Genomic DNA, 26,433 nt, shown 5'->3' with positions numbered 1-26,433 from the left:
AGCAGAGGCCTTTGTGTCAAAGTAGCTGAAGATAAAACAGAAAAACATGAAGGTGGTTTTATAAAAATATTCTACAGTAGATCAAAAACGAAAGAAAACCATTAATCGACATATGAACATTACCTCTGAAGTTACAGCGGTTTTATTACAGACACAGCGTTTTGCAATTTGCATAATTTTAAAAAGTTTAAATTTGTTCAGAAGCCTGTTGAACGGCAGAAATTAGGTTTTCTTTTCGGAAGTAAGTAAAAGGAAAAAAACAGCGGCCGACAGCGCTGTAAACAACGGTAGACTTGTGCGTAACAAGCAAGCGAATAATGCAGAAAACAGATTTTTAGACAGGAAACTGTGTGTGTGAGAGAGAGAGAGAGAGAGAGCTGTGCATGACGTGTGATTTTATCCTGGTGGAAGCAAAACAGCAAAAGTCAGAGTGAGTTCATGACGATGTTTATGTGAAGCGTAGTTTGGATCTTCTTTTGCTGCTGGTTCAGTCAATATTGTTTGGAGAGAGATAAAACTAACAGCTTCAGAATCGAGCGCAAAAAGGACGTAAACACAAAGCTCGGAGCCGCCGAAACATCAGAATCAGCGAGCTGTCGGCTTTCAGCCCCGACCGTGTCCGTGCCATCGGGTGAGAAAGGCGACATCTCACTGATTCTGATGTGTCGGCGGCTCTGAGCTTTGTGTTTACGTCTTTGTGCAGAATCCGTGTTCCTGCTCTCATTTACTGTTTCAGCTGTTTGGTGGTTGTTAAAGTTTTGTGAGGTTTAACCTGAGATTCTGGCGTTGGTGCAAAATGCAGCTGCTCGCATTTTAACAAGAACTGGGAAATTTGAGCACATTACCCCTGTTCTGAGATGTCTTCACTGGCTACCTTGTCAGGTTTGAGCAGATTTTAAGGTCCTGCTGCTCACCTACAAGGCTTTAAAAGGATTGGCACCTTCATACCTCTCCGACCTTTTACACCTTTATGTTCCATCTCGTGCTCTCCGATCTCAGGACTCTGGTCTTCTAAAAGTTCTTAGAGCCAGAAAAAAGACAATTGGAGAGCTTTTTCTTTTCATGCCCCGTTTCTGTGGAACAACCTCCCACAAGATATTCGGCAGGCTGCTCTGTGGAGGTTTTTAAAACCAAGTTGAAGACACATTTGTTCACCCGATCCTACATGTCTTAATTCTATGGCTTTTAGTTTTTACATTTTTATTGTTTTTAACTTGTATTGTGTCTTTTACCTGTATTGCTATGTATCGCTTTTATTTTATTTATCTCTTTAGTTGTACAGCACTTTGTTTGAAAGCGCTTTATAAATAAAGTTATTATTATTATTATTATTACAAGGTCCACGTTTACGGGAACATCTGCTACAGATATGGGAGAATATTTGATTTCTATTGTAGACAGAAGCCACGGGTGTGTTCAGTCAAACGTTTAGAATAAACTTTGGTCTATAAATGTGTTTCATGATTTATTTTTAACTCCAACTGCTTATTTGTACTATGCTTTCATTTCAGAGTGCAATGAGAAATAAAAAGGATATTTTCAATAAAACTGTCACGATCCTGGGTCTGTGACTCAGTGTTTTCTGTTTTGTATTGTTAATCTTTGATTTCATGATGTATCTTTGTTTATTCTTACGTTTTGGTTCTGTGTTTTGTTGTACCTCTAAGTTCAGTCTTTCTATTTCCTGCTTTGTTGTGAAGGTCCGTGTCTCATGTCAGTGTGTTTAGTTTGCGTTTCCTCTGTCTCGTCTTGTCAATCACTCCCAGATGTGTCTTCCTTCTGTGTCTCATTCCCTCGTTATCCCTCTGTGTATTTAAGCCTTGTGTTTGCCTCTGTTAGTTGCTGGTTTGTCTGTGTATCTGTCAGGGTCCTGGGTCTCCTGATCTAGTGGTTTCAGTTCTTTGTGATTTTTGTATTATGTCAGTTTAGTTTGTGAGTTATTCTATGCTTCCTAGGTTTTGATTCCCTGTCCCCCTTGTTTCTCTGTGCACTCTGTTCTGTGTTTAGTCTTCTCTGTCCATTTGTTCCGCCCTGTGTTGTTGCCTTCTGTGTCTCCCTCTGTGTAACTGTCTATATAGTGATGTGTTGTGGTGCTTTGCTCCCACCCCTTGTGTTCTGTGTTTTCGTCTTCCCTTCGTGTACTATTAGTTTTTAGGTTTTTGCTTAGTTTCCATGCTCACCTTCGCCATTTCTGTTTGTATCACCATGTGATGAATAAACTCACTTGCATCTGAGCTGCCTGCATAAAGGGTTCTTTGATAATTTACACACGGCTCTCAAACCGTGACGAAAACACTGGAAAAATTGGGCTGTTCTAAAACGTTTGACGGGTAGTGTATATATTTAGTTTATATATTTTCTTTATTTATAATTGTTTGTTTTATATTGTAGCAAAGTGTTACTTGGATACTTCTCTATGTGCTTCTTCATGTGCAATTTTGTTGCATTCTGAGCCTTAGAAATTTATTGGTGGTAGTGATGAACTGCTGTTAGAATCAAGTTAAATTCTGATAAATCAGACAATTACCTCTCCAGCTGTTGTTACAGTCTTTGTTTATCGGATCCTTACAGGGTAAAAGATGACGACACCTAAAGAAATCCTTCTGGGGACTTTGAAGGATTTGGGACGTGATGACTTTGAAGAATTTAAGTGGCATCTGAAGAATGGGTCTGTAGAAGGTTTACCAGCAATCCCAGAGAGTGAACTGGAGAATGCAGAGAGGACGGACATAGTGGATCTGATGTTTGATACCTACTCTATCAACACTTTTGAAGTCACTAAAAATCTTTTGGGGAGGTTAAACAGGAATGATCTGTTGGAGAATTTAAATAAAACCATCCCAGAACCCACAGGTAAGTCAGGAAATGACTAAACAAAAAATACATAAACAATAAAAACCTTAGTTAACATTACACAGGTGCCATTAAAATCTATATAAATAATAAATCCAAAACACTTGCCAACACTTTCAGGAGTGAGAGACTGCAGAAAGCCAACAGTTTATGTTTTATGCATCTGCACAAATAACCTCCTGTGTACACATGAATATCTGCTCTTTGGGTTGGTTTGATTAAAATGGGACCAGCAGCAGGTTTTCTGCCCATTTTACAGATTTATATTGTCAGATTGGTTTTAGAGCTGTTTTATCAACATAAATGAGGCGACAACAACAGTTTGGGACACGTCACAAATATGATCAAAGTGCTTTCTCTTAAATCTATTTACCAGTTGAAGGTAAAGTTAAAAAAATGGCTGCCATTTCTTTCTGCTGTTTGGAGACCCAAACAAAAAAATGCCCAGACAGTAAATGCTTTTTATTATGGTTGATAAACAGGACACTAAGGTGATTGGTCAAAGGTTGGAGGAAAGCCACAGTTCTCCTTATTTGACTGAAATCCACCATTTCAGCTCATGTTTTTTCTTCTGCAGCTTTCTGGGAGATTCCACTTCAGCCTTCTGCTGGCAACGCTCCCGTTACCAAGCTTCCCTTAGGCAGCATCATTAGAAGACATAGCATACATTTACACTGCTATGCAGATGATACCCAGCTCCATCTGTCCATGAAGTCAGATAACACACACCGATTAGTTAAACTGCAGGAACGTCTTAAAGACATAAAGACCTGGATGGCCGCTAACTTTCTGCTTCTTAATTCAGATCAAACTGAGGTTATTGTACTCGGCCCTGAAAATCTTAGAAATATGGTATCTAAGCAGATTCTTACTCTGGATGGCATTACCTTGGCCTCCAGTAACGCTGTGAGGAACCTTGGAGTCATTTTTGACCAGGACATGTCCTTCAACGCACATATTAAACAAATATGCAAGACTGCTTTCTTCCATTTGTGCAACATCTCTAAAGTTAGAAATATCCTGTCTCAGAGTGACGCTGAAAAACTAGTTCTGTCATGGTCCTGGGTCGTTCAGCGTTTTGTTTCATTTTTGGTATCACCTTGTGTACTTTGTGTTAATTCTGATTTTGTATTAGTTCTTAGGTTGATCTCTACCTGTGTCTTTCCTCTGTGTTCTGTTCATGTCCCCGAGTTTGTGTTGTAAAACAGTCTGTTTCCTGTTTTACTTTGAAGGTTTGTGTCTCGTCTTGTGAATTAGGATCAGCTGTGCTCCCCTCCTGTGTGTCATTCCCTCATTACCTTGTGTGTATTTATAGTATGTGTCTGCCTGTGTTCCTCGTTGTGTCGTCTGCATTACTGTGTTAATCAGTGTTACTACTCGTCTCTCTATCCAGCCTTCTTTGTGTCATCTCTATGTATTCCCCGCTGTCCTTATGTTTTCAGGTTTGTCTGTTACAGTGGCTTGCAAAAGTATTCGGCCCCCTTGAACTTTTCCACATTTTGTCACATTACAGCCACAAACATGAATCAGTTTTATTTGAATTCCAGGTGAAAGACCAACACAAAGCGGTGTACACGTGAGAAGTGGAATGAGAATCATACATGACTCCAAACATTTTTTACAAATAAATAACTGCAAAGTGGGGTGTGCGTAATTATTCAGCCCCCTTTGGTTTGAGTGCAGTCAGTTGCACATAGACGTTGCCTGATGAGTGCTGACTAAATAGAGTGAACCTGTGTGTAATCAAACAAGGCCGAACAAGGAGAGTGCTGATCCGAAATGCAGCCAAGAGGCCCATGGTGACTCTGGACGAGCTGCAGAGATCTACAGCTCAGGTGGGGGAATTATTAGTCGTGCACTGCACAAAGTTGGCCTTTATGGAAGAGTGGCAAGAAGAAAGCCATTGTTAACAGAAAACCATAAGAAGTCCCGTTTGCAGTTTGCCACAAGCCATGTGGGGGACACAGCAAACATGTGGAAGAAGGTGCTCAGGTCAGATGAGACCAAAATGGAACTTATTGTTCAAAATGCAAAACGCTATGTGTGGTGGAAAACTAACACTGCACATGACTCTGAACACACCATCCCCACTGTCAAATATGGTGGTGGCAGCATCATGCTCTGGGGGTGCTTCTCTTCAGCAGGGACAGGGAAGCTGGTCAGAGTTGATGGGAAGATGGATGGAGCCAAATACAGGGCAATCTTGGAAGAAACCCTCTTGGAGTCTGCAAAAGACTTGAGACTGGGGCGGAGGTTCCCCTTCCAGCAGGACAACGACCCTGAACATAAAGCCAGGGCAACAATGGAATGGTTTAAAACAAAACATGTCCATGTGTTAGAACGGCCCAGTCAAAGTCCAGATCTAAATCCAATCCAGAATCTGTGGCAAGATCTGAAAACTGCTGTTCACAAACGCTGCCCATCTAATCTGCCTGAGCTGGAGCTGTTTTGCAAAGAAGAATGGGCAAAGATTTCAGTCTGTAGATGTGCAAAGCTGGTAGAGACAGACCCTAAAAGACTGGCAGCTGTAACTGCAGCAAAAGCTGGTTCTACAAAGTATTGACTCAGGGGGCTGAATAATTACGCACACCCCACTTTGCAGTTATTTATTTGTACAAAATGTTTGGAATGATGTATGATTTTCGTTCCACTTCTCACGTGTGCACCACTTTGTGTTGGTCTTTCACCTGGAATTCCACTAACATTGATTCATGTTTGTGGCTGTAATGTGACAAAATGTGGAAAAGTTCAAGGGGGCCGAATACTTTTGCAAGCCACTGTAGTTTTTCCAGTTTAGGTTTATGTTTAGTTCTGCCCTCACCTTGGTTTGTTCACTGTAAATAAAACCTCACTCGCATCTCCACCACTGTCTGCAACTTGGGTCCTCATTTAACTCCACCGCACGACTGCTGCCCCAGCCGTGACAAGTTTATGCATTTATTACGTCAAGGCTGGACGACTGTAATTCATTATTATCAGCAAGTCCTAAAAACTCGCTGAAAAGGCTTCAGTTAATCCAAAATGCTGCAGCAAGAGTCCTGACAGGGACTAGAAAGAGAGAGCAGATTTCTCCTGTATCGACTTCCTGTTAAATCCAGAATTGAATTCAAAATCCTGCTCCTCACATACAAGGTCTTAAATAATCAGGCCCCATCTTATCTTAATGACCTTGTAGTACCATATCCCCCTATTAGAGCACTTCGCTCTCGCTCTGCAGGCCTACTTGTTGTTCACAGAGTATTTAAAAGTAGAATGGGAGGCAGAGCCTTCGGTTTTCAGGACCCAAAAAGATAGTTGGGGTTTTTTCTGTTGTATTATTGTAGGTTCTTTATCTTACAATATAAAGCACATTGGGGTGACTGTTGTTGTTATTTGGAGGAATTAATAAAAAAAACTTTTATACTTGAAATTCTTTCATTTATTCTACATATTTATTCATCACTGGCTCCATAGTGTTGTTTATGTAATATGTGAAATGTTGCTAGTATTGATTTGGTGCTGTATAAATAAACATAATTAAATCAAATGTGTCTCTATAAAACCTGCCCTCAGTTATAACCCAAGTGTCAGGGCTCAATGGCTCATGAAAAGGAATGGAGTCAAGCACAGAACCAAAAAACGGAGGCTGAGTGACTTTTAACAGAAATGTATTTTACTAGATTTCTTGACGGAGAAAGCTGAATCACGGCTAAATTCAACAGCAAGCGAGGTATTATGAGAAGTGCAGAGCTGAGGCCAGAACATAAGCTGAGGCAGGTCAAAGGAACAACAGGGGCAGAATCGGGCGAATAGAAACTATCCACGATCACTGGAACAAAGGAGATAATAATCAGAGTGGTCCACAGTGTAGTGAATGAGTCCAAGATTTAAAAACTAAGAGGTGTTACGTGGCTGCAGGTGGAGATCAGCTGGAGGAGGAGATGAATTAAATCTGGGTACAGAGTGAGATGTGGGTGCACAGGGAGGCAGGCAGCTGAGGATGGCAGTTTGCAAGAGTGAGTTTTCCCAGCAGTGGCAGGGCAGAATCCTGAGGCGTGACTTATGGCGAGAGTTGGAAGATGTATCCAGGTGCCGACTAGGGAACAGGAAAAGAGGGTTACGCGAAACAAGCTGAGGAGCACAAGACAAAATGTGAGGCAGAGAACTGACTGTGCTAAGCACACAATCTGGAGAAGGTTCATTGTGAGTGCTGCTCATAAATACTGCCGGAGTAATTGGCAACAGGTGAGGAGCAGGGAGGAGTGAGGAGGGCTCCACCCAGGGGAGGAGAGCTGATGCTGTGGAAAGTTACTCAGACTCACTCGGATCATGACACCAAGAGTCCAGTGAACTGAACACATAACCACAGTAACCAGAATGCACTTTTCTCATTTGTGTCATTTGCTGTTTATTCATGCAGAGATTCTCACTGAGTGTCAGCTCAAACTCAAGTCAGACCTGAAGCAGAAGTTCCAGTGTGTGCTCGAGGGGATTTCTACAACAGAAAACCCGACCCTCCTGAGTCAGATCTACACAGAGCTCTATATCACAGGGGGAGGGACTGCAGAGGTTAATGATGAACATGAGGTCAGACAGATTGAAACAGCATCCAGGAAACCAGACAGACCAGAAACAACCATCAGACAAGAAGACATCTTTAAACTCCCACCTGGAAGAGATAAACCAATCAGAACAGTGCTGACAATGGGAGTGGCTGGCATTGGGAAAACAGTCCTAACACAGAAGTTCACTCTGGACTGGGCTGAAGACAAAGCCAACCAGGACATCCAGTTCATGTTTCCATTCACTTTCAGAGAGCTGAATGTGCTGAAAGAGGAAAAGTTCAGCTTGGTGGAACTTGTTCATTACTTCTTCACTGAAACCAAAGAAGCAGGAATCTACATCTTTGAAGACTTCCAGGTTGTGTTCATCTTTGATGGTCTGGATGAGTGTCGACCTCCTCTGGACTTCCACAAAACTGCAATCCTGACTGACCCTAGAAAGTCCACCTCAGTGGATGTGCTGCTGATAAACCTCATCAGGGGGAAACTGCTTCCCTCTGCTCGCCTCTGGATAACCACACGACCTGCAGCAGCCAATAAGATCCTTTGTGACATTGTTGACATGGTGACAGAAGTCAGAGGGTTCACTGACCCACAGAAGGAGGAGTACTTCAGGAAGAGATTCGGAGATTCGGAGCAGGCCAGCAGCATCATCTCCCACATCAAGACATCACGAAGCCTCCACATCATGTGCCACATCCCAGTCTTCTGCTGGATCACTGCTACAGTTCTGGAGTTTGTCATGAAGAACAAAGAGAGTCAAGATCTGCCTAAGACTCTCACAGAGCTCTACCTACGCCTTGTGCTATTTCACCTAAAAACGAAGGACATCAAGTATGATGGAGGAGCTGAGACAGATTCATGCAGGAAGATCATTGAGTCTCTGGGAAAACTGGCCTTTGATCAGCTGCAGAAAGGAAACCTGATCTTCTATAAATCAGACCTGACAGAGTGTGGCATCGATATCAGAGCAGCCTCAGTGTACTCAGGAGTGTTCACACAGATCTTTAAAGCTGATGAGTGCCACATGTTCAACAACGTTGTTTACTGTTTCGTCCATCTGAGCATTCAGGAGTTCTTTGCTGCTCTTCATGTCTATCTGACCTTCATCAACTCTGGAGTCAACCTGCTTAAGAAACAATCTCCTCGCTTTAAAATCTTCCAGAAAACACTTACTGTAAAAGACTTCTACCAGAGTGCTGTGGACAAAGCCTTAGAGAGTCCAAATGGACACCTGGACTTGTTCCTCCGCTTCCTCCTGGGTCTTTCACTGCAGACCAATCAGGATCTTCTATGCATGCTGACACAGACAGGAAGTAGCTCACAGACCAATCAGGAAACAGTCCAGTACATCAAGAAGAAGCTCAGTGGGAAACTGTCTGCAGAGAAAAGCATCAACCTGTTCCACTGTCTGAATGAACTGGATGATCGTTCTCTAGTGGAGGAGATCCAACAGTCCCTGAGATCAGGACGTCTCTCCACAGATGAACTGTCTCCTGCTCAGTGGTCGGCTCTGGTCTTCATCTTACTGTCATCAGATCTGGATGAGTTCGACCTGGAGAAATACTCCCGTTCAGAGGAGGCATTTTTGAAGCTGCTGCCAGTGGTCAAAGCATCCAAGAAAGTGCTGTAAGTGAATCTATGAACAAATGTGTTTAATAATGCTAGATGAATAAAAGAATATGTCTCCATTGTTATTCTTCCTCAGGCTGCGTCGTTGTGCACTCTCAAAAAGAAGCTTTGAAGCTTTGTCTGAAATTCTCAGCTCCCCATCCAATCATCTGAGAGAGCTGGACCTGAGCTCGAACAAGCTGCAGGATTCAGGATTGGATTTGCTGTGTGTTGGACTAAAGAGTCCTGACTGTAAACTTGAAACTCTCAGGTAAGGATACAGACTTTTTGACACTTTTTGACTCTTAAATCTGTAAGTTTATCTTGATGCGGACGTTCAAAGTCAGCACAATTTTCCTTTTAAGTTCCTGAGTTTATATTTTTGACTGTCAGGTTGTCTGGACAGATGTTTTTATTTTATTTTATTTTTTTACTTGTCCCTAAAGTCAGAACTAAACCCACATGTAGATGACTTTCAAATTCAAATTCAAATTTTATTTGTCACGTACACAGTCATACACAGTACGATATGTAGTGAAATGCTTGGACAACTGCTCGTGACCTAAAGAAAACAAAAAAGGAAAAGGCTATGAATAAGATAGGAAATAAATATGAAAAATTAAAAAGGGTAAATTTAACTAGGAAGGAATAAAATATAAATTAAGGTTAAAAATGAAATAACTGTACAACACAAATTAGAATGAAGGGTAAATTTAACTGGGAAAGAATAAGATAAAATACATAAATTAAAGTTGAAAATAAAATAACTGTACAACAAAATACACAATATAGAACTATATAAGAATGTATGAAGAAATATAAATAAATATATACACAATAACAGCAGCTGTACAAGTATTAGCTTGAAATGAAGAATACAATGTCCAGTGTTGTGCAATCCACATTATGTCTTGTGCAGTGCAAATATGCTTAAAGTGATTTAAGTGATGAAGTGAAAACAATGTCCAGAATGTCCAGTGTGTGTGTAAGAACTGTATGTGTGGGTCAGTACTGTGTGGTGGTGTGATTGTGATTGAGAGACCGTATCGCCTGCGGGAAGAAGCTCCTCCTCAGTCTCTCTGTGTTGGTCTTCAGGGAGCGGAATCGCTTTCCTGACCTCAACAGAGAGAACATTCTGTTGTTGGGATGGCTGAGGTCCTTCACGATCTTCCTGGCCTTGGTCCAGCACCGCCTGCTGTAGATTGAGTGCAGGTCAGGGAGCTCGGAGCGGATGGTGCACTCAGCTGATCGCACAACCCTCTGTAGAGCTCGTCTGTCCTGCATGGTGCTGTTCCCGAACCAGGTTAAGATGTTTCCCGTCAGGATGCTCTCTATGGTGCACGAGTAAAAGTTCCTGAGCACCTTGGAGGGCAGTTGGAAGTCTCTCAAGCGGCGTCCGGGTACACACCGGCTCACTCCTTGGCGGCTCGCTCGGGCCACTTCGGAGGTGGGGTGCCCCCGGCCTCTCGGCCTGGGGCTCGGTCACTCAGGCACAGCTGGCTGCCGGCGGAGCTCACGGGCGCGTCACTGCAACTCCCCCTGGCTTCTGCTCCGCGGCTGCTGAATGAGCCCTCATCTGGGACTCTCCTTAGCTCTTACTGGGACAGTGGCGCGGCTGCCCCTCTGTGGGTCTTCCTTGGTCTCTTGTGTTCTGGGGGCCTCTGGATGTCTGGAGTTTTGATCTCCTCCATACCTGCTTGATACCATAGAGGACAGGGCTGTGGCTCCCCACACTCCCTAGCAGATCATTACATGGAGAAACCTTTGGAATGCAAGCATGCTGATCCACACAGGTATGCACACAGGTGTACACATGGGTATTCATAGACGCGGACTACAGCTTTCTTGGCTGCTGCCTCAAAGCACACTGTGCGCTGGCTATCTTGCGTGCTGCACAATATCGTTTATTATTTAGTAACTATCGATATCTACTGCTAGCTAGTTTATTGTGATGGTGCTTTTTTTTTCTTATTATGTTGCTCTTTGTTGTTTGCTTTCTCCTCTGTTTTTTTTTCTCCATACAGGTGACCCAGGAGTTTTGTTTTTTTTGTTTGTTTGTTTTTTTCTCTCTTCCCCCCCTTCTCACCGTCTCTTCTCCCCTTTGGTTTTCTTTTTTTCTCTCCCTCTCTTTCTTTCATTCTTTCCCCCTGTCCTATCCCACAGTCATGTCTGTCCCGTTTGTAGCAACTGAAAATAAAATAAATTCATAATTATAATAAAGGTCAATCAAATGGACCAATATGGCAAGGCCATGATGATCCACTTGGTAAAATAAATCCGCTTGGCATCTTTCTTGGCCTTAAGACAACAATTCTGATGGCTAAAGATCCAAACGGGACAAAAAAAAAAAAAAAGGAAGTCTCTCGAGCGTCTGAGGTGGTAGAGACGCTGTTGGGCCTTTTTCACCATGGTGTTGATGTGACAGGACCATGACAGGTCCTGCGTGATGTGAACTCCGAGGTATTTGAAGTTGTCCACTCTCTCCACTGGGCACTCGTTGATGACGGGGGTCTGGTAGTTCCTCTCCTGCTTAGTGCTGAAGTCCACTATCAGCTCCTTTGTCTTACTGATGTTTAGAAGGAGGTTGTTCCTCTGGCACCAGTTCTCCAGATTCCTAATCTCCTTCAGGTAGGCCGTCTCGTTGTTATCAGAGATCAGGCCCACCACGACGGTGTCGTCAGCAAACTTGATGATGGTGGTGGAGCTGGTAGTGGCCACACAGTCATATGTGTACAGAGAGTACAGCAGGGGGCTCAGAACACACCCCTGGGGGGCTCCAGTGCTGAGAGTGGTGGAGGCTGAGACATGTCCGCCCATCCTTACTGCCTGTGGTCTGCCAGTTAGGAAGTTGGAGATCCACTGACACATAGATGAGCTGAGTCCCAGATGCTCCAGCTTGGTGGTGAGTGTGGAGGGAATTATGGTGTTAAATGCAGAGCTGTAGTCTATAATAATAATAATGGATACTTTATTGATCCCCATGGGGAAATTACTTGTTTTTCTCTGCATTTGACCCATTCACTCAGTGAAGCAGTGGGCAGCCCACTAAGCAGGCGCCCGGGGAGCAGTGTGTAGGGACGGTACCTTGCTCAGGGGTACCTCAGGGTAGCCGTTAAGTGGATTCGAACCGCCGACCTTCCGATCATGGGGTGCCCACTTTACCTACTGAGCTATCCCTGCCCCCTATGAAGAGCATTTTAACATAATTCCCCCTTCTAGTGTCCAAGTGAGTAAGTGATGTGTGGAGGAGATGAGAGATGGCATCGTCTGTGGAACGATTTGGACGGTAAGCGAACTGTAGTGGGTCCAGTGTGTCTGGTGGTGAAGAAATGATGAAGTCTCTGACCAGGCGTTCAAAACACTTCATCACTACTGAGGTGAGGGCTACAGGGCGATAGTCATTGAGAGAAGCAGGGTGGGGTTTCTTCGGGACAGGAACAATGATGGACTCTTTGAAGCATGTGGGGATCACCGACTGAGATAAAGAGATGTTGAATATCTCAGTGAACACAGGAGCTAGCTGGTATGCGCAGTCTCTTAGGATACGACCTGGGATGCCGTCTGGTCCTGCTGCTTTCCTGGTGTTCACTCTCTTGAAGGCTCTCCTTACTTCATGCTCGGAGATGACGAGCACGTTTCCGGTGCTGGCAGTATCTTCCTGTCTACAGCCGTTAGCGCCGCTAGCACTAGCATTGTTGGAGTCCTTAGCTGCAGCCTCAAAGCGAGCATAGAAAGTTACTGGAGCAGCCTTCCTGAAGACAGCAGTGTGTTTTCATGCTTTTAAAGCCAAACTCACCTTTCAGACCTGGCTTTCATTTATTATCTATTTTTATTTGTTTATTATATATTTATTTCTACTGTTTAACTACTGCTCACATCTTTTATCCTCCTTTTTAATTGTTCATTTCTTTTTACCCAGTGTTTCTATATTGCACTTTGTATTTGTCATCTATATTTATCATGCACTACTTTGCTCATTTATTGTTTGGTTTTAATGTTATTAAATTCCGGTTCTTTTGGTATTCTTTACGGCCAAAAAGACACGGCTCAAAAGTGGTCTTTTTACTTTAAAAGATTATCTTTATTTTACATATCCGGATATGGAGACCTGAACACACAACCCCAGGTCTGAAGCACAAAACAGCAAGCCTAGTCATTTATATAGACATCACACACACTTTAAGTTTCGACCAAACACTCTGCTTAGTTTCACTTTTCGCCTGCAAAAGCATGTAATTTCCTGTCAGTCCTGTCGGCACAGAGTGTACTCAGATTTGGGCCTTTCTTATAAAGCAATATAATCAGCATATAAGTATTTAAGATTATAAATTTAAACCTCAACAATGTTCTTACCTGGGGTCCGTTCTTCGTACCTCGCTTACTACATCCAAGATCAAATCATCGTGCCAACTTTGAGCTTGCTATTCCGGTACTCCGAACACACCTGTTGTTGACGATTAGTATAGCTGGATGAAGTAATGTGAGATCACTGGGTGGCTTAACAGGGGCTACGCATCGATAGTAGAAACATTGATCGGCAACCCTTTGTTTGTTTATTGATTTCACACAGATACATACAGGTCATTTCCTAAAAAAGGGAAATGTACTATTAACATTCTATTACATGTATGTGATTATTACAGATGTAATTCATATTTCAGAGTAGTAATTGCAAATTACTTTGTGTAATCAAGATGAGAGACCACGGCTATAAAAGCGAAGGTGGATTTGGGAAGTCTGTCGCAGCCATGTCCTGTCCGTATACGCGAGCCACCCATTGCGGAAGGTGCAAGATTGATAAGGAGAGTCCTCAGAATTCAGCGTATATTGCGGGACAGACAGGATCCTTTAGCTCAGCGCGACAGTGTGCTCATAGAGAGATATCGATATTCCCGTGAGGGTATTATTTACTTAACCAACTTGTTGACGAGGGGGTGCAGGACCACCACCTGTCTTTTTTGCTCTGCCCTTTTCTTGGTTGCTGTTATGAACAAACAAACAGATTATTTCAGGGTCTCTTTCCAAGAGACGAAAAGCAATATAAGTGATAAATATTACCATTCTATAGAATATTCTTATATTTCACTTTTACTTGTTCCCATGTTCTAGTGGGTCCTGTTGTGGCTCTAATGTGAAAGGGGATATAATGTAATATAATATAATATAATGTAATATAATATTGGATAATATAGTGTAATATAATAAATCTACCCTACCGCCTACTGGTGTTGGCCAGAGGGGCCGATGGCGCGATATGGCAGCCTGGCTTCTGTCAGTCTGCCCCAGGGCAGCTGTGGCTACAACTGATTAAACTCTGAAACTCCTGAAATCCCTCACTCAAGAGTTCTTGCTCTGCTGCCGAAAAATACCGAGCGCGCTCCTTCGACATTTCTGCCGACCAATCAGAGGGTTGCCGATCAATGTTTCTGCTATCGATGTGTAGCCCCTTTTACGACACCCAGTGATCTCACATTACTTCATCCAGCTGTACTAATCGTCAACAGCAGGTGTGTTCGGAGAACCGGATTAGCGAGCTCACCGTTAGCGCGATGATTTGGTCTTGGATGTGTCATTTGATCTTGGATGTAGTAAGCGACGTACGAAGAACGGGCCCCAGGTCTCTGGTTTGTTTGTTTGTTTGTTTGTTTGTTTGTTTGTTTTGCTCAGTTCTGTTTTTCTGAGGTTTTTTAAGTTATTAAATTTGTAACTCTAGTGATTTGTGTATGTGACAGAGAGGCACTGCTAGGGATTTTTTGACACAAGTTGTTCTTGTAAAATCAGTCTGTGGAGGTTCTCAGACATCCAGGTCACCGTAGTCTAAGGAGCTTGGAAAGAAAAGCGTCTTCTTTAAGTTTCCTTGAAGATGTTTCACCTCTTATGAGAGGGTCAAATGGTGGAGTAGGGCAGTCAGTGAAAGGGCAATGGTGGTGGCTCAGGGTTTGTATGTTTGGGGGGTTCAGAGGGAAAAGATGAATGCAGGTCTGGAGTTGGTGTGTGAGAGCAGGGAGTGAATTCAGCATCCTGACAACCTGGATGAAGCTGTCTCTCAGTCTCCTGGTTCTGGCCCGGAGGCTCTTCAGTCTCCTCCCTGATGGCAGCAGGTCCTGACAAGCATGTTGATAGTGTCACCACCCGATCGTTGGGGGGTGGAGTCTTCTGTGCTGGGGTGTCGTTCTGTGTCTCAAAGCAAGAGAAAATTTCACTTAGCTCTTACGGTAATGTGGTGGACCCGACAGCGGTCTGAGGAGTGGGCTTGTAGTCTGTGATGGTCTGTATCCCTTGCCACAGCCTCTGAGTATCTCTGCTGTCACTGAAGCTTTGCAAAATCCTCCTGGAGCACTGCATTTCCACCTCTCTGATGCATGTGACAGGTTTGCCCTTGCTGTTGTTAGGCTCACCTCATCCCCAGCTTTCAAGGCTGCATTTCTCACCCTCAGGAGCCTGTAGACCTCACCTGTGAGCCATGGTTTCTGATTGGCCTGGACAGTGGTCTCTATGACCTCATCGATGCCTTTTGAGATGTAGCCAATGACAGTTTCTGTATATTCCTGCAGGTCTGTGGTGTTGTCATGTGTGGCGGCCTGTTTAAGGATCTCCCAGTCTGTGGGGGAAAAGCAGTATTGCAGGTCCTTCTGGCCACACACGTACCTGCTTACGAACTGGTTTAGTGACTTTGACCAGGGGCCTGTATGCTGGCATTAGCATAACAGTGATGTGATCAGAGGCACCAAAGTGGGTGGCGGGCTTTGTAATCTCTTGGTGGTGAAAACATTATCCAAAAAGTCGTTTCCTTGTGTTGGAAATTCAATGTGTCTATGCAGTAGTAAACATAGGGGGTGTCCAAATTCATGGGCTGCATCCTCCTGAGGACGCATTTGTAGACCGATTACGTCACAGCGACACGATGAAGGCTGTCCAAATTCATAGACTCCTCTGAATGCAGCCGACCAATGCGTCCTCTTTTTCCCCAAAATTAAAGGATGGGTCGGGTGTGTCCTTCGTGGCCCACCATATCCCAGAATTCATAGCGTGGCCCATCCAATTCCACTTTCCGGCAATGGCGGTCGCTACTAAGTTTTCAATATTACTCTTATTACTCTTTCTGGGTCACAAAATAAACTTTTAACATATTTTCAGGTGAGAATGTAGCTGTGTAAACTTTAAATATCTGCTCAGTTTATCAAGATATCGCATATTTGCAAAAGTGCTCCGACGTTTCTGAGACGTCTGTTACCCACCAGCTCGATAGCTAGCCGAGAGCTCGAGGGTCAGTAGAGCCGCCGAGAACAGCAAACTCCCGGCACATCATGTTCAGATCACCGCGGTCTTTCGCTACTCAGGTTAAACGTAATATATAAGTGACTTAGACAACCTAAAAATGTTATTGTTTGACTTTTTTCAGTGTTTTATTTGTTCCTGAGTAAATCAGTTTGGCTGAGATTAAAGTTATTAGATTAGATTAGACAAAATAAACCTTTACAGTGGCAAAAGTATTCGGTCCCCTTGAACTTTCCCACATTTTGTCACGTTACAGCCACAAACATGAATCAATTTTATTGGAATTCCACGTGAAAGACCAACACAAACTGGTGTACACATGAGAAGTGGAATGAAAATCATACATGACTCCAAACATTTTTTACAAATAAATAACTGCAAAGTGGGGTGTGTGTAATTATTCAGCCCCCTTTGGTCTGAGTGCAGTCAGTTGCCCATAGACGTTGCCTGATGAGTGCTAATGACTAAATAGAGTGCACCTGTGTGTAATCTAATGTCAGTACAAATACAGCTGCTCTGCGACGGCCTCAGAGGTTGTCTAAGAGAATATTGAGAGCAACAACACCATGAAGTCCAAAGAACACAGCAGACAGGTCAGGGATAAAGTTATTGAGAAATTTAAAGCAGGCTTAGGCTACAAAAAGATTTCCCAAGCCTTGACCATCCCACGGAGCACTGTTCAATAGTGATGGGCAGATGAAGCCTCATGAAGCACTGAAGCTTTTCATCCAATTGGTTCACCCCAACGCGAAGCTTCTTGAAGCTTCATTTGCTCTAGCAGGACACCTACTGGATGTAAAAATATTAGTTGGCATGAATTTGAAGAGTGTGGCATTTTGCACACAGCCTGTGAATGTCAACAACAAAAGGAGTGTGTAAAACATCTATATTGTAGTGATGGCAGTATACTGTGTATATTTATGCTGGCAGTATGGAAAATGATTATTTGGAAATGCCTAAAATGGAAATGATCATATACTGTGAGGTGAGGTGTGGACAGTGGTTGTGCTTTTGTAACATTGAGGCAAGGACAGTGATTAGTAGGGGTGCAACGATACACAAAATTCACGGTTCGGTTCGGTTCGATACTTTGGTGTCACGGTTCGATATTTTTTCGATACAAAAAAAATGTTCATGCCTTTTTAATTTGTCATTTATTAAAATTATAAATATATATTTTAACTCAAAAGTACAGTTTTTAAATTTAACCCTAACCCTTGTGCGTGTTTTTTATTTTGACAGAGAATGCGCACCACTTATGTGCACCCCTGGTTATTTAGCTCGTCATATTGCAGCCACAGAAATTCTTTTGTCCATGAAACCATAAAGCTGCACTTTCTTTTTACCTTATAGTCTGATTTGTCATAACTTCTCCGTTTTGTGGTAAGCTTTTCTTTGGCTGTCACTTCTTCACCCTGACCTGTCTTATTTGGCTCAGCAGAACTAAAATATATATTCTGCTGCTTTTACACGCGCACTCACATAAGCTCAGCGATTCTCTGCGCGATCAACTTCTCACATGTTTAAGCTTGCTGCGGGAGATTTCACTTGTCATGTTTGCATAGTAAGCTAACGATTAATAAGACAATGTCAGAGGAATTGGTGCACAAATTATCATCACTCACAGATCAGTGCTGTCGCTCTCTATACACAGTTCGCACGATTGCAAAGTGAAAGCAAAAAAACAAGCGCAAATTCAAACGCGATTTCAATATGTCACATATTGACAGTGGCTCACCGATGCCAATGACATAATTACCCAGCTACATTTCCGAAAGAATGCAAAAGCATTGACATATATTTTTCCTTCCTACAATAGCCCGACGGGCAGGGCAGAGATAGATTTTGGTACCTCGACTGAAAAAATCGCTAGCCCCGGGACGTCGGGCTAGCGATATTGCGAGCCCTGTATCTGATTGAGGAATCACTCATCTTTGTCTTTGCACTAGGATAATGTCGGTGTAAATGTGCAGTCATATTCGTTGTGTTCCCACTAGTGCTTTCAGGTTAATCTTGTTGAAATGACCTTAACGCCACAACACGGCAAATCTCCGTTAACGAGCTACCGCCGATCGCCCCGTGCATGGGGCTAGACGGCCAACACGTTAACGAGCTAACTGCGCTAACACACTAGCTCCCACCCATGTAATTGAGCATTGCGTGGCACATCCAACATACTGTTTTACTTTAGTCCATGACTCGCTTACCTTCAGGGTCATACGTCACATGAAAACCAAAATAATTCCAAATGCCAGATCTGAATGAGGGTGGGCGAGGTCCAAGTTGCAAGGAGTGCTTAACTTCTGTCTCGCTAGCTTGCCCTGCGCTCTTCCTTCTGATGATGCTGTCTGTGTTGAGCGCTCAGTGGATCTGCGCTGGACAGTACAGCCTAGGCGGAGTAGTCGAACGCAGATTCACTGAGCGCTCAACACAGACAGCATCGTCAGAAGGAAAGTTGATAAAATAAATTACAAATTTTGTATTGTTCGATACATATGCGTACCGAACCGAAAGCACTGTATCGAACGGTTCAATATCGATACGAATATCGTTGCACCCCTAGTGATTAGTGTTTAGGGGACACATCATTGGTTTTTATTTAAAAACAACAGTTTCTCCACTGTGGCAGGTCGTAGGCGATTTCTTTTTTTTCCAAACTGTCTCTAACTCTCACTAACCGCAACTCTCCATCAAACGCCCACATTTTGAATGGGGTCTGAGGGGTTTATATCGCTGTCATAGCTCGCGGCAAAGTTTGAACCGCTTCCTGAACCAGTCACGTGGTACAGCCGGACAGCGAGGCTTCGGACGTCATCATTTTCAGCTCCTCCCATAAATGAAGCAAGCCTCGATACGCGCTTCGCGGAAACGCCCCCTCCATTACTCGACACACGCTTCGAAGCCTCGATACAGAACGTCACATCACTACTGTTCAAGCCATCATTCAGAAATGGAAGAAGTATGGAACAACTGTAAACCTACCAAGACAAGGCTGTCCACCTAAACTCACAGGCCGAACAAGGAGAGCGCTGATCAGAAATGCAGCCAAGAGGCCCATGGTGACTCTGGACGAGCTGCAGAGATCTACAGCTCAGGTGGGGAATCTGTCCATAGGACAACTATTAGTCGTGCACTGCACAAAGTTGGCCTTTATGGAAGAGTGGCAAGAAGAAAGCCATTGTTAACAGAAAACCATAAGAAGTGCCGTTTGCAGTTTGCCACAAGCCATGTGGGGGACACAGCAAACATGTGGAAGAAGCTGCTCTGGTCAGATGAGACCAAAATGGAACTTTTTGTTCAAAATGCTCTGTGTGGAAAACTAACAGTGCACATCACTCTGAACACACCATCCCCACTGTCAAATATGGTGGTGGCAGCATCATGCTCTGGGGGTGCTTCTCTTCAGCAGGGACAGGGAAGCTGGTCAGAGTTGATGGGAAGATGGATGGAGCCAAATACAGGGCAATCTTGGAAGAAACCCTCTTGGAGTCTGCAAAAGACTTGAGACTGGGGCGGAGCTTCACCTTCCAGCAGGACAACGACCCTAAACATAAAGCCTGGGCAACAATGGAGTGGTTTAAAACAAAACATATCCATGTGTTAGAACGGCCCAGTCAAAGTCCAGATCTAAATCCAATCAGGAGTCTGTGGCAAGATCTGAAAACTGCTGTTCACAAACACTGCCCATCTAATCTGACTGAGCTGGAGCTGTTTTGCAAAGAAGAATGGGCAAAGATTTCAGTCTGTAGATGTGCAAAGCTGGTAGAGACAGACCCTAAAAGACTGGCAGCTGGAACTGCAGCAAAAGCTGGTTCTACAAAGTATTGACTCAGGGGCTGAATAATTACACACTTTGCACTTTGCAGTTATTTATTTGTACAAAATGTTTGGAATCATGTATGATTTTCGTTCCACTTCTCACGTGTGCACCACTTTGTGTTGGTCTTTCACCTGGAATTCCAATAAAAAATGATTCGTGTTTGTGGCTGTAATGTGACAAAATGGGGAAAAGTTCAAGGGGACCGAATACTTTTGCAAGCCACTTTATTAATCCCCCGGGTGGTTTTCACACAGCTGAATAAACGTCAAACAGAAAACTGATTAAGCAGAAGTGTGAGATGGTCGAGAGTTTACTCCAGTGTCCTGTTATATTTTAGATAGCAAGGAGCAGACAGCTGAGTTTATTAAACTCCATCGAGACAGCGGTGATGCTAATCTGAAGGCTAGACCGTCCCATTTCATAGCCGTTTACTTCTGGCCTACCCGACCTTTGGAGGTATAGTTCTCATCACGCTGATTTATGTCCAAGTTTGATTCTAATTCCGACAGCGGTGATGTTAAAATGGGGTGTAACGTCATCATAGCAGCTTTGACTCAGAGTGATGCTGAAAAACTAGTTCATGCATTTATTACGTCCAGGCTGGACGACTGTAATTCATTATTATCAGGATGTCCAAAAAACTCGCTGAAAAGCCTTCAGCTAATCCAAAATGCTGCAGCAAGAGTCCTGACAGGGACTAGAAAGAGAGAGCAGATTTCTCCTGTTTTGGCTTCCCTTCATTGGCTTCCTGTTAAATCCAGAATTGAATTCAAAATCCTGCTCCTCACATACAAGGTCTTAAATAATCAGGCCCCATCTTATCTTAATGACCTTGTAGTACCATATCCCCCTATTAGAGCACTTCGCTCTCGCTCTGCAAGCCTACTTGTTGTTCCTAGAGTATTTAAAAGTAGAATGGGAGGCAGAGCCTTCAGTTTTCAGGCCCCTCTTCTGTGGAACCAGCTTCCAGTTTGGATTCGGGAGACAGACACTATCTCTACTTTCAAGATTAGGCTTCAAACTTTCCTTTTTGCTAAAGCATATAGTTAGGGCTGGACCAGGTGACCCTGAATACTCCCTTAGTTATGCTGCAATAGATGTAGGCTGCCGGGGGATTCCCATGATGCATTGAGTTTTTCCTTTCCAGTCACCTTTCTCACTCACTATGTGTTAACAGACCTCTCTGCATTGAATCATATCTGTTATTAACCTCTGTCTCTCTTCCACAGCATGTCTTTTATCCTGTCTTCGTTCTCTCACCCCAACCAGCAGATGGCCGCCCCTCCCTGAGCCTGGTTCTGCCGGAGGTTTCATCCTGTTAAAAGGGAGTTTTTCCTTCCCACTGTCACCAAAGTGCTTGCTCATAGGGGGGTCATATGATTGTTGGGTTTTTCTCTGTATCTATGAAGCGCCTTGAGACGACTTTTGTTGTGATTTGGCGCTATATAAATAAAATTGAATTGAATTGAATTGAATTGACTGGCAGCTGCAGTCACGGAGAAACTTGCGTATCTCTGTTCGGGAATAGCAGATAGAGGTAGGCTCTGAGAGGACGGCCAGCGTTTACGCTACGAAGACACGACCGAGTGTTTTAACCTGACAGCCTGAGGTGTTCTTCAGTAAACTGGACTACCCGACAGAAGGACCCGAGGCCCCGCTGCACTTTTTCGGTAAGTTAAACGTGTTTGTAAGCTACTCCGTAACTACCGTCCTTAGCTCGGTCCTGAGACCTAGCTAGCTAAGATGAGCACTCGGCCGTCAGGGTTTGTTTAGCTAACCCGTGCAGGTGAATGAATTTACCCTGACTAAAGAAATCAAGAGAAACGCCCCGGGCTGCTCAGTCACTAATTACCGTTACTGTACTTTTATTACAAGTATTATACTGTAAAGGCAACAGGCTGCACCCTGCTGCAGCTCCTGTGCAGAGCTGAATATTAAATATCTTATTAAACAGCACCATGTTTTCAGTCTCCACATGTGTAGAGACAGTAACACCTACTTTAAAAACCTGGCACTTCAGTAACTCCTCATTAATCTGTAAAAACCGATCAAATAGCAAAGCCTGATATTTACTGAAACCAACGACTTCCTCTTGGCAGCTTAAGTTAAAATTTTAATTTTTCGACTGATTAATTTTTTAGCACTGACTGTATTTTTTATACTGAGTTTGTTGCAAATATTCAGGTTAAAAACTGTCTGAAATATTGTTAATGAGGTATGTTCACAAAGACACATGTGCAGAACTCTGTACAGCTTCCATCCTTTAAGACAAATAGTTTGAAGCATTAATATTTCTTCTTCAATACCAGTGCCCCAAGAAAGCCCAGCAGAGGATGTACTTCCTGAGGCAGCTGAAGAAATTCAACCTGCCAACACGGACGATGATGCAATTCTACACTGCAATCATCGAGTCCATCCTCACCTCCTCCATCACCGTGTGGTACGCTGGAGCCACTATCAGGGACAAACAGAGACTGCAGCGTGTTGTGCGCTCTGCTGAGAAGGTGATTGGCTGCAGACTCCCATCTCTGCAGGACCTGTACACCTCCAGGACACTGCGGCGTGCAGCCCGGATCTCAGCTGACCCTTCTCACCCTGGACACAGTCTGTTTGACCTGCTCCCCTCAGGCAGGAGGCTCCGGTCCATTCGCACCAGAACCTCTCGCCACAAGAACAGTTTCTTCCCCTCTGCTGTTGGACACATGAACAATAACCACATGATTGTCCCCGCCACTAACACATGACCCTACGCTGTGTCACTGCATCATTTCATGTTTGGCACTGATCACCACCTGCACTCATGTATATATCTTTCTACGTAGCACTCTTAATTCTTATTCTCATGTATATATCTCATGTATATCTCATGCACATATCTTTCTATCTATCTTTCTTTCTACATAGCACTTTAATTCTTATTGTCTGCACTGAAGCACCGCAGCAATTTCCTAATGTTGTAAACCTCAACATCTGGCAATAAACCCATTCTGATTCTGATTCTGATTCTGATTCTGATACCAGTGCTGATACCAGTGCTGATACCACCTCCGTATGTTGTGACCAGGATGCAGCAGCACTGAAACCTGCTCCATCATCACATCTTTGCAGATGTCCATTTATAAAGCTCCAACAACTCAAAGGTGAACATGATATAGGAACATCTGTTCGTATATAAGGCTTTTTTTAAATAAACAGCTCATATGTCAGCTGTCAGCAGAACTGTAGGACTGAAAAAATGTAAGAGAAGAGAAGAACACTCCCGAGTGTGGGAGGACAGAAGGATCAGCTTTATTTCAGATTTGAGAGATAAACTTTATTTATTTATTTATTTATTTATTTATTTATTTATTTATTTAGGACAGTGCATGTTAATGAACATAAATGTAAAAAAAAAAATGACATGAATGTAAACATACCAGATTATAGCCAAGGACTAATTTCCATCTGTTGTCCTTAAGCATAAAAAATAGACATAATAATTCATAAAAATTCATCATTCATTCATAATAAAAACTCCGTCACCAAACTTACACACACACACCATTCTGTTCCCAAATAAAACATTAAAACTGTACAATTCATACATGATCGCACACTTGATTTGTCCATAACCAGTTTTTAACCTTTGCCTTAAACAAACTGAGTGTAGAGCATTCTCTAATGGGTTGAGGAAGACTGTTCCACAGATGGCCTCCCTGGACAGAGAGGACATTCTGCCCAAATGCTGTCCGTCTGTGGGGTATAAACAAGTCTCCTCGGATTGTAGCTCGAGTGGTCCTGTCTGAGCTTTCTTTATGCCTAATGAACTGCTTTAATGGTGGTGGAGCAAGGGAGTGTAAGACTTTATATATTAAACTCACTCTTTTAAGTTTCACCTAGTTATTGAAGTTCAGTAATTTATGTTTTTTAACACATGACAGTGGTGGTGGGAAGTCGGTTTTTTGTCAAGTAGTTTTAAACTTCTTTTATAAATGTTTTCAATAGTTTTAAGTGTTGTTGGACAAGCAAGTGACCAGGACGTCAAACAATAGTCCATATGAGAGATGATCATTGAGTAAAAATAAGTTTTTGCAACATTCATATTTAAATTATTACGTATATGATTAAAATTTCGATTATTAAATTTAAGTACCTGGGACACTTTATTTATGTGACTCTTGAAGGATAATGTTGGGTCTAGAATGACCCCAAGATATTTAAATTCTGGAGCTAATTCAAGCTCTACTCCATCATATTTATATTTCAGTTTGTGATGATTGTGTTCTTGTTGTGACTACAGGAGCCGTCCTCAGATTCAGACCTCAGCACCACCCAGTGACAGCAGACAGATCATCCTATAGTTTCACTCTTTGTAGTAACTCCATAATTAACTGATGAAAACAGTCCAAAGGTTAAAGTACCACATGCGCTGTCAGTGAAAGCTGCAGCTGTTTAAAGATAAAGTTAAAAGGATGAATCACCCATGTAACTGTGTCACTGTATATCAGCATCAACAGGACCTGAGTTTGGTGTTTCAGAGAGCTGTTGTCTACGTCTGTGTGCTGTCATTGCTCAGTCTGACCGAACGATGGACAGACTCAAGTTTGACTTTGAATCAAACTGTGTTGTTAAACAGTTTCATGGTTCAAAAAACAAAACAATCAAAAACACTTTTTTCATACTTGTGTTAAGTTTTGTATAGAAATGAGACCAAATTGATTGTGAGGTTAAATGTGATAGAAACAGCTCACACTGACATCCATCCTGATCAAACATGAGTGTCATGAAGCCTGTTTGCAGTTGTTTGCACTGTTTTCCACTCTGGATGTTGTTTCTGTTCAGCTGTGAGTATAAAAGGCTCCATTCTACAACCTGTTTGTGTTAGTTGCTCAATAGAAACATTATTTTCTGCTGATGTTGCACTTCTTTTATTCACAACCAAAGAGTTTTTGACGTCCGCATCAAAATACAAAGATCAGTATTGTCTAATGTTTTGGCTGCAGTGTGTTTTTGCAGACAGGTATAACTGAACAGCTTTAGTGTTTAGATTTTTTAAACTTGAGTATGAACTTATACAAAATGCAGCAAGATATTAAAAAAACGTTTGATTATAAAATCGACTATATTGGATTCATATCGATATCGGACATAAAAAGTGGCATCGTTCCATCTCTGCTTTGACTAGAGACACAGCTCTAATCAAAGAGGTGGTCCGCTTGCCTCCGCCCCAGAGAGAAGGGTTACATCTCCTGGGTTTAGGTGCGGCTTGCCCCTCTGAGGGCGGGGGTACCTGGACTTGGGATATAGAGTATGTTTGGGGAGTGCGACGGTCTGTGCAGTTTCTATTTGTGTCTGTCTACACGTTGGGTGAGTGCCGAGTATTTGGTTGTGCATATGGGGTGGGAATGCACGTTTGTGTCCGCGTGCGCCTGTCTATGTGTCAGGTTGGGTCTTAGACTCCACCTCTCTGGGTACATCTCAGGCCCTCCAAAGTACGGAGGCCTATCTCCCCTCACCACACTCCCTGCCGGTGGCTGATGCCCTCAGACGTTGGTGTGTTGGTGGTCCTTGTCGTCTGGGGCTGGGCGCTCATGTATGTACCGGCTCACTCCTGGTGGCCGATTGGCGATTCCCCCCCTTTTGGTGGTCCTCCTCGGGTCCTTGTACTCTGGGGCCTCTGGATATCTGGGGCCTGGATCTCCTCCATACCTGCTTCATACCCTGGGGGACGGGGCTATGGCTCCCCACACTCCCTAGCAGATCGTTACATGGAGAAACCTTTGGAATACAAGCATGCTGATCCACACAGGTGTGCACACAGGTGTACACACGGGTGTTCACAGACGCGGACTACACCTTTATGGCTGCTGCCTCTAAGCACATTGTGCGCTGTCTATCTTGCGTGCTGCACAATATCGTTTATTATTTAGTATCTACTGTTATCTACTACTAGCTAGTTTATTGTGATGGTGCTGTTTTTATTATGTTGCTTGCTTTCTCTTCTGTTTTTTTTTCTCCATACAGGTGATCCAGGTGTTTTGTTTGTTTTTCTTTTTTTCTTCCCCCCTTTCTCACCGTCTCTTCTCCCCTTTGGTTTTCTTTCTCTCCCTCTCTTTCTTTCATTCTCTCTCCCTGTCCTATCCCCCAGTCATGTCTGTCCCGTTTGTAGCAACCGAAAATAAAATAAATTCATAATTATAATAAAGGTCAATCAAATGGACCAATATGGAAAGGCCATGATGATCCACTTGGTAAAATAAATCCGCTTGGCATCTTTCTTGGCCTTAAGACAACAATTCTGATGGCTAAAGATCCAAACGGGACACACAAAAAAAAAGAGACACAGCTCTG

The 26,433-nt window shown here is 43.2% G+C and overlaps 2 protein-coding genes across 3 annotated transcripts in view; both read left to right on the top strand.

Moving 5' to 3' along the window:
* LOC308394299 (uncharacterized protein) overlaps positions 1-26,433 on the top strand; it is a 1,060,216-nt gene that overhangs the window by 312,370 nt on the left and 721,413 nt on the right. The window lies entirely within an intron of this gene.
* LOC308394303 (NLR family CARD domain-containing protein 3-like) lies at positions 2,572-11,048 on the top strand. Of its 2 annotated transcripts, none has more exons than XM_080878561.1 (4): positions 2,572-2,853; positions 7,253-9,023; positions 9,103-9,276; positions 11,030-11,048. In XM_080878561.1, exons 1-4 carry the CDS (start codon positions 2,580-2,582, stop codon positions 11,031-11,033), a joined length of 2,223 nt encoding a protein of 740 aa, XP_080734687.1. In that variant the 5' UTR covers positions 2,572-2,579; the 3' UTR covers positions 11,034-11,048. The 2 variants fall into 2 exon arrangements, with proteins under 2 accessions (XP_080734687.1, XP_080734686.1); XM_080878560.1 differs by lacking the exon at positions 11,030-11,048 and adding an exon at positions 10,101-10,215.

The sequence above is a fragment of the Rhamphochromis sp. 'chilingali' genome, assembly GCF_963969265.1.
Source record: "Rhamphochromis sp. 'chilingali' genome assembly, chromosome: 3".
In the NCBI taxonomy this organism is placed as follows: Eukaryota; Metazoa; Chordata; class Actinopteri; order Cichliformes; family Cichlidae; genus Rhamphochromis; species Rhamphochromis sp. 'chilingali'.
This window is presented reverse-complemented; position numbering and strand designations above follow the sequence as displayed.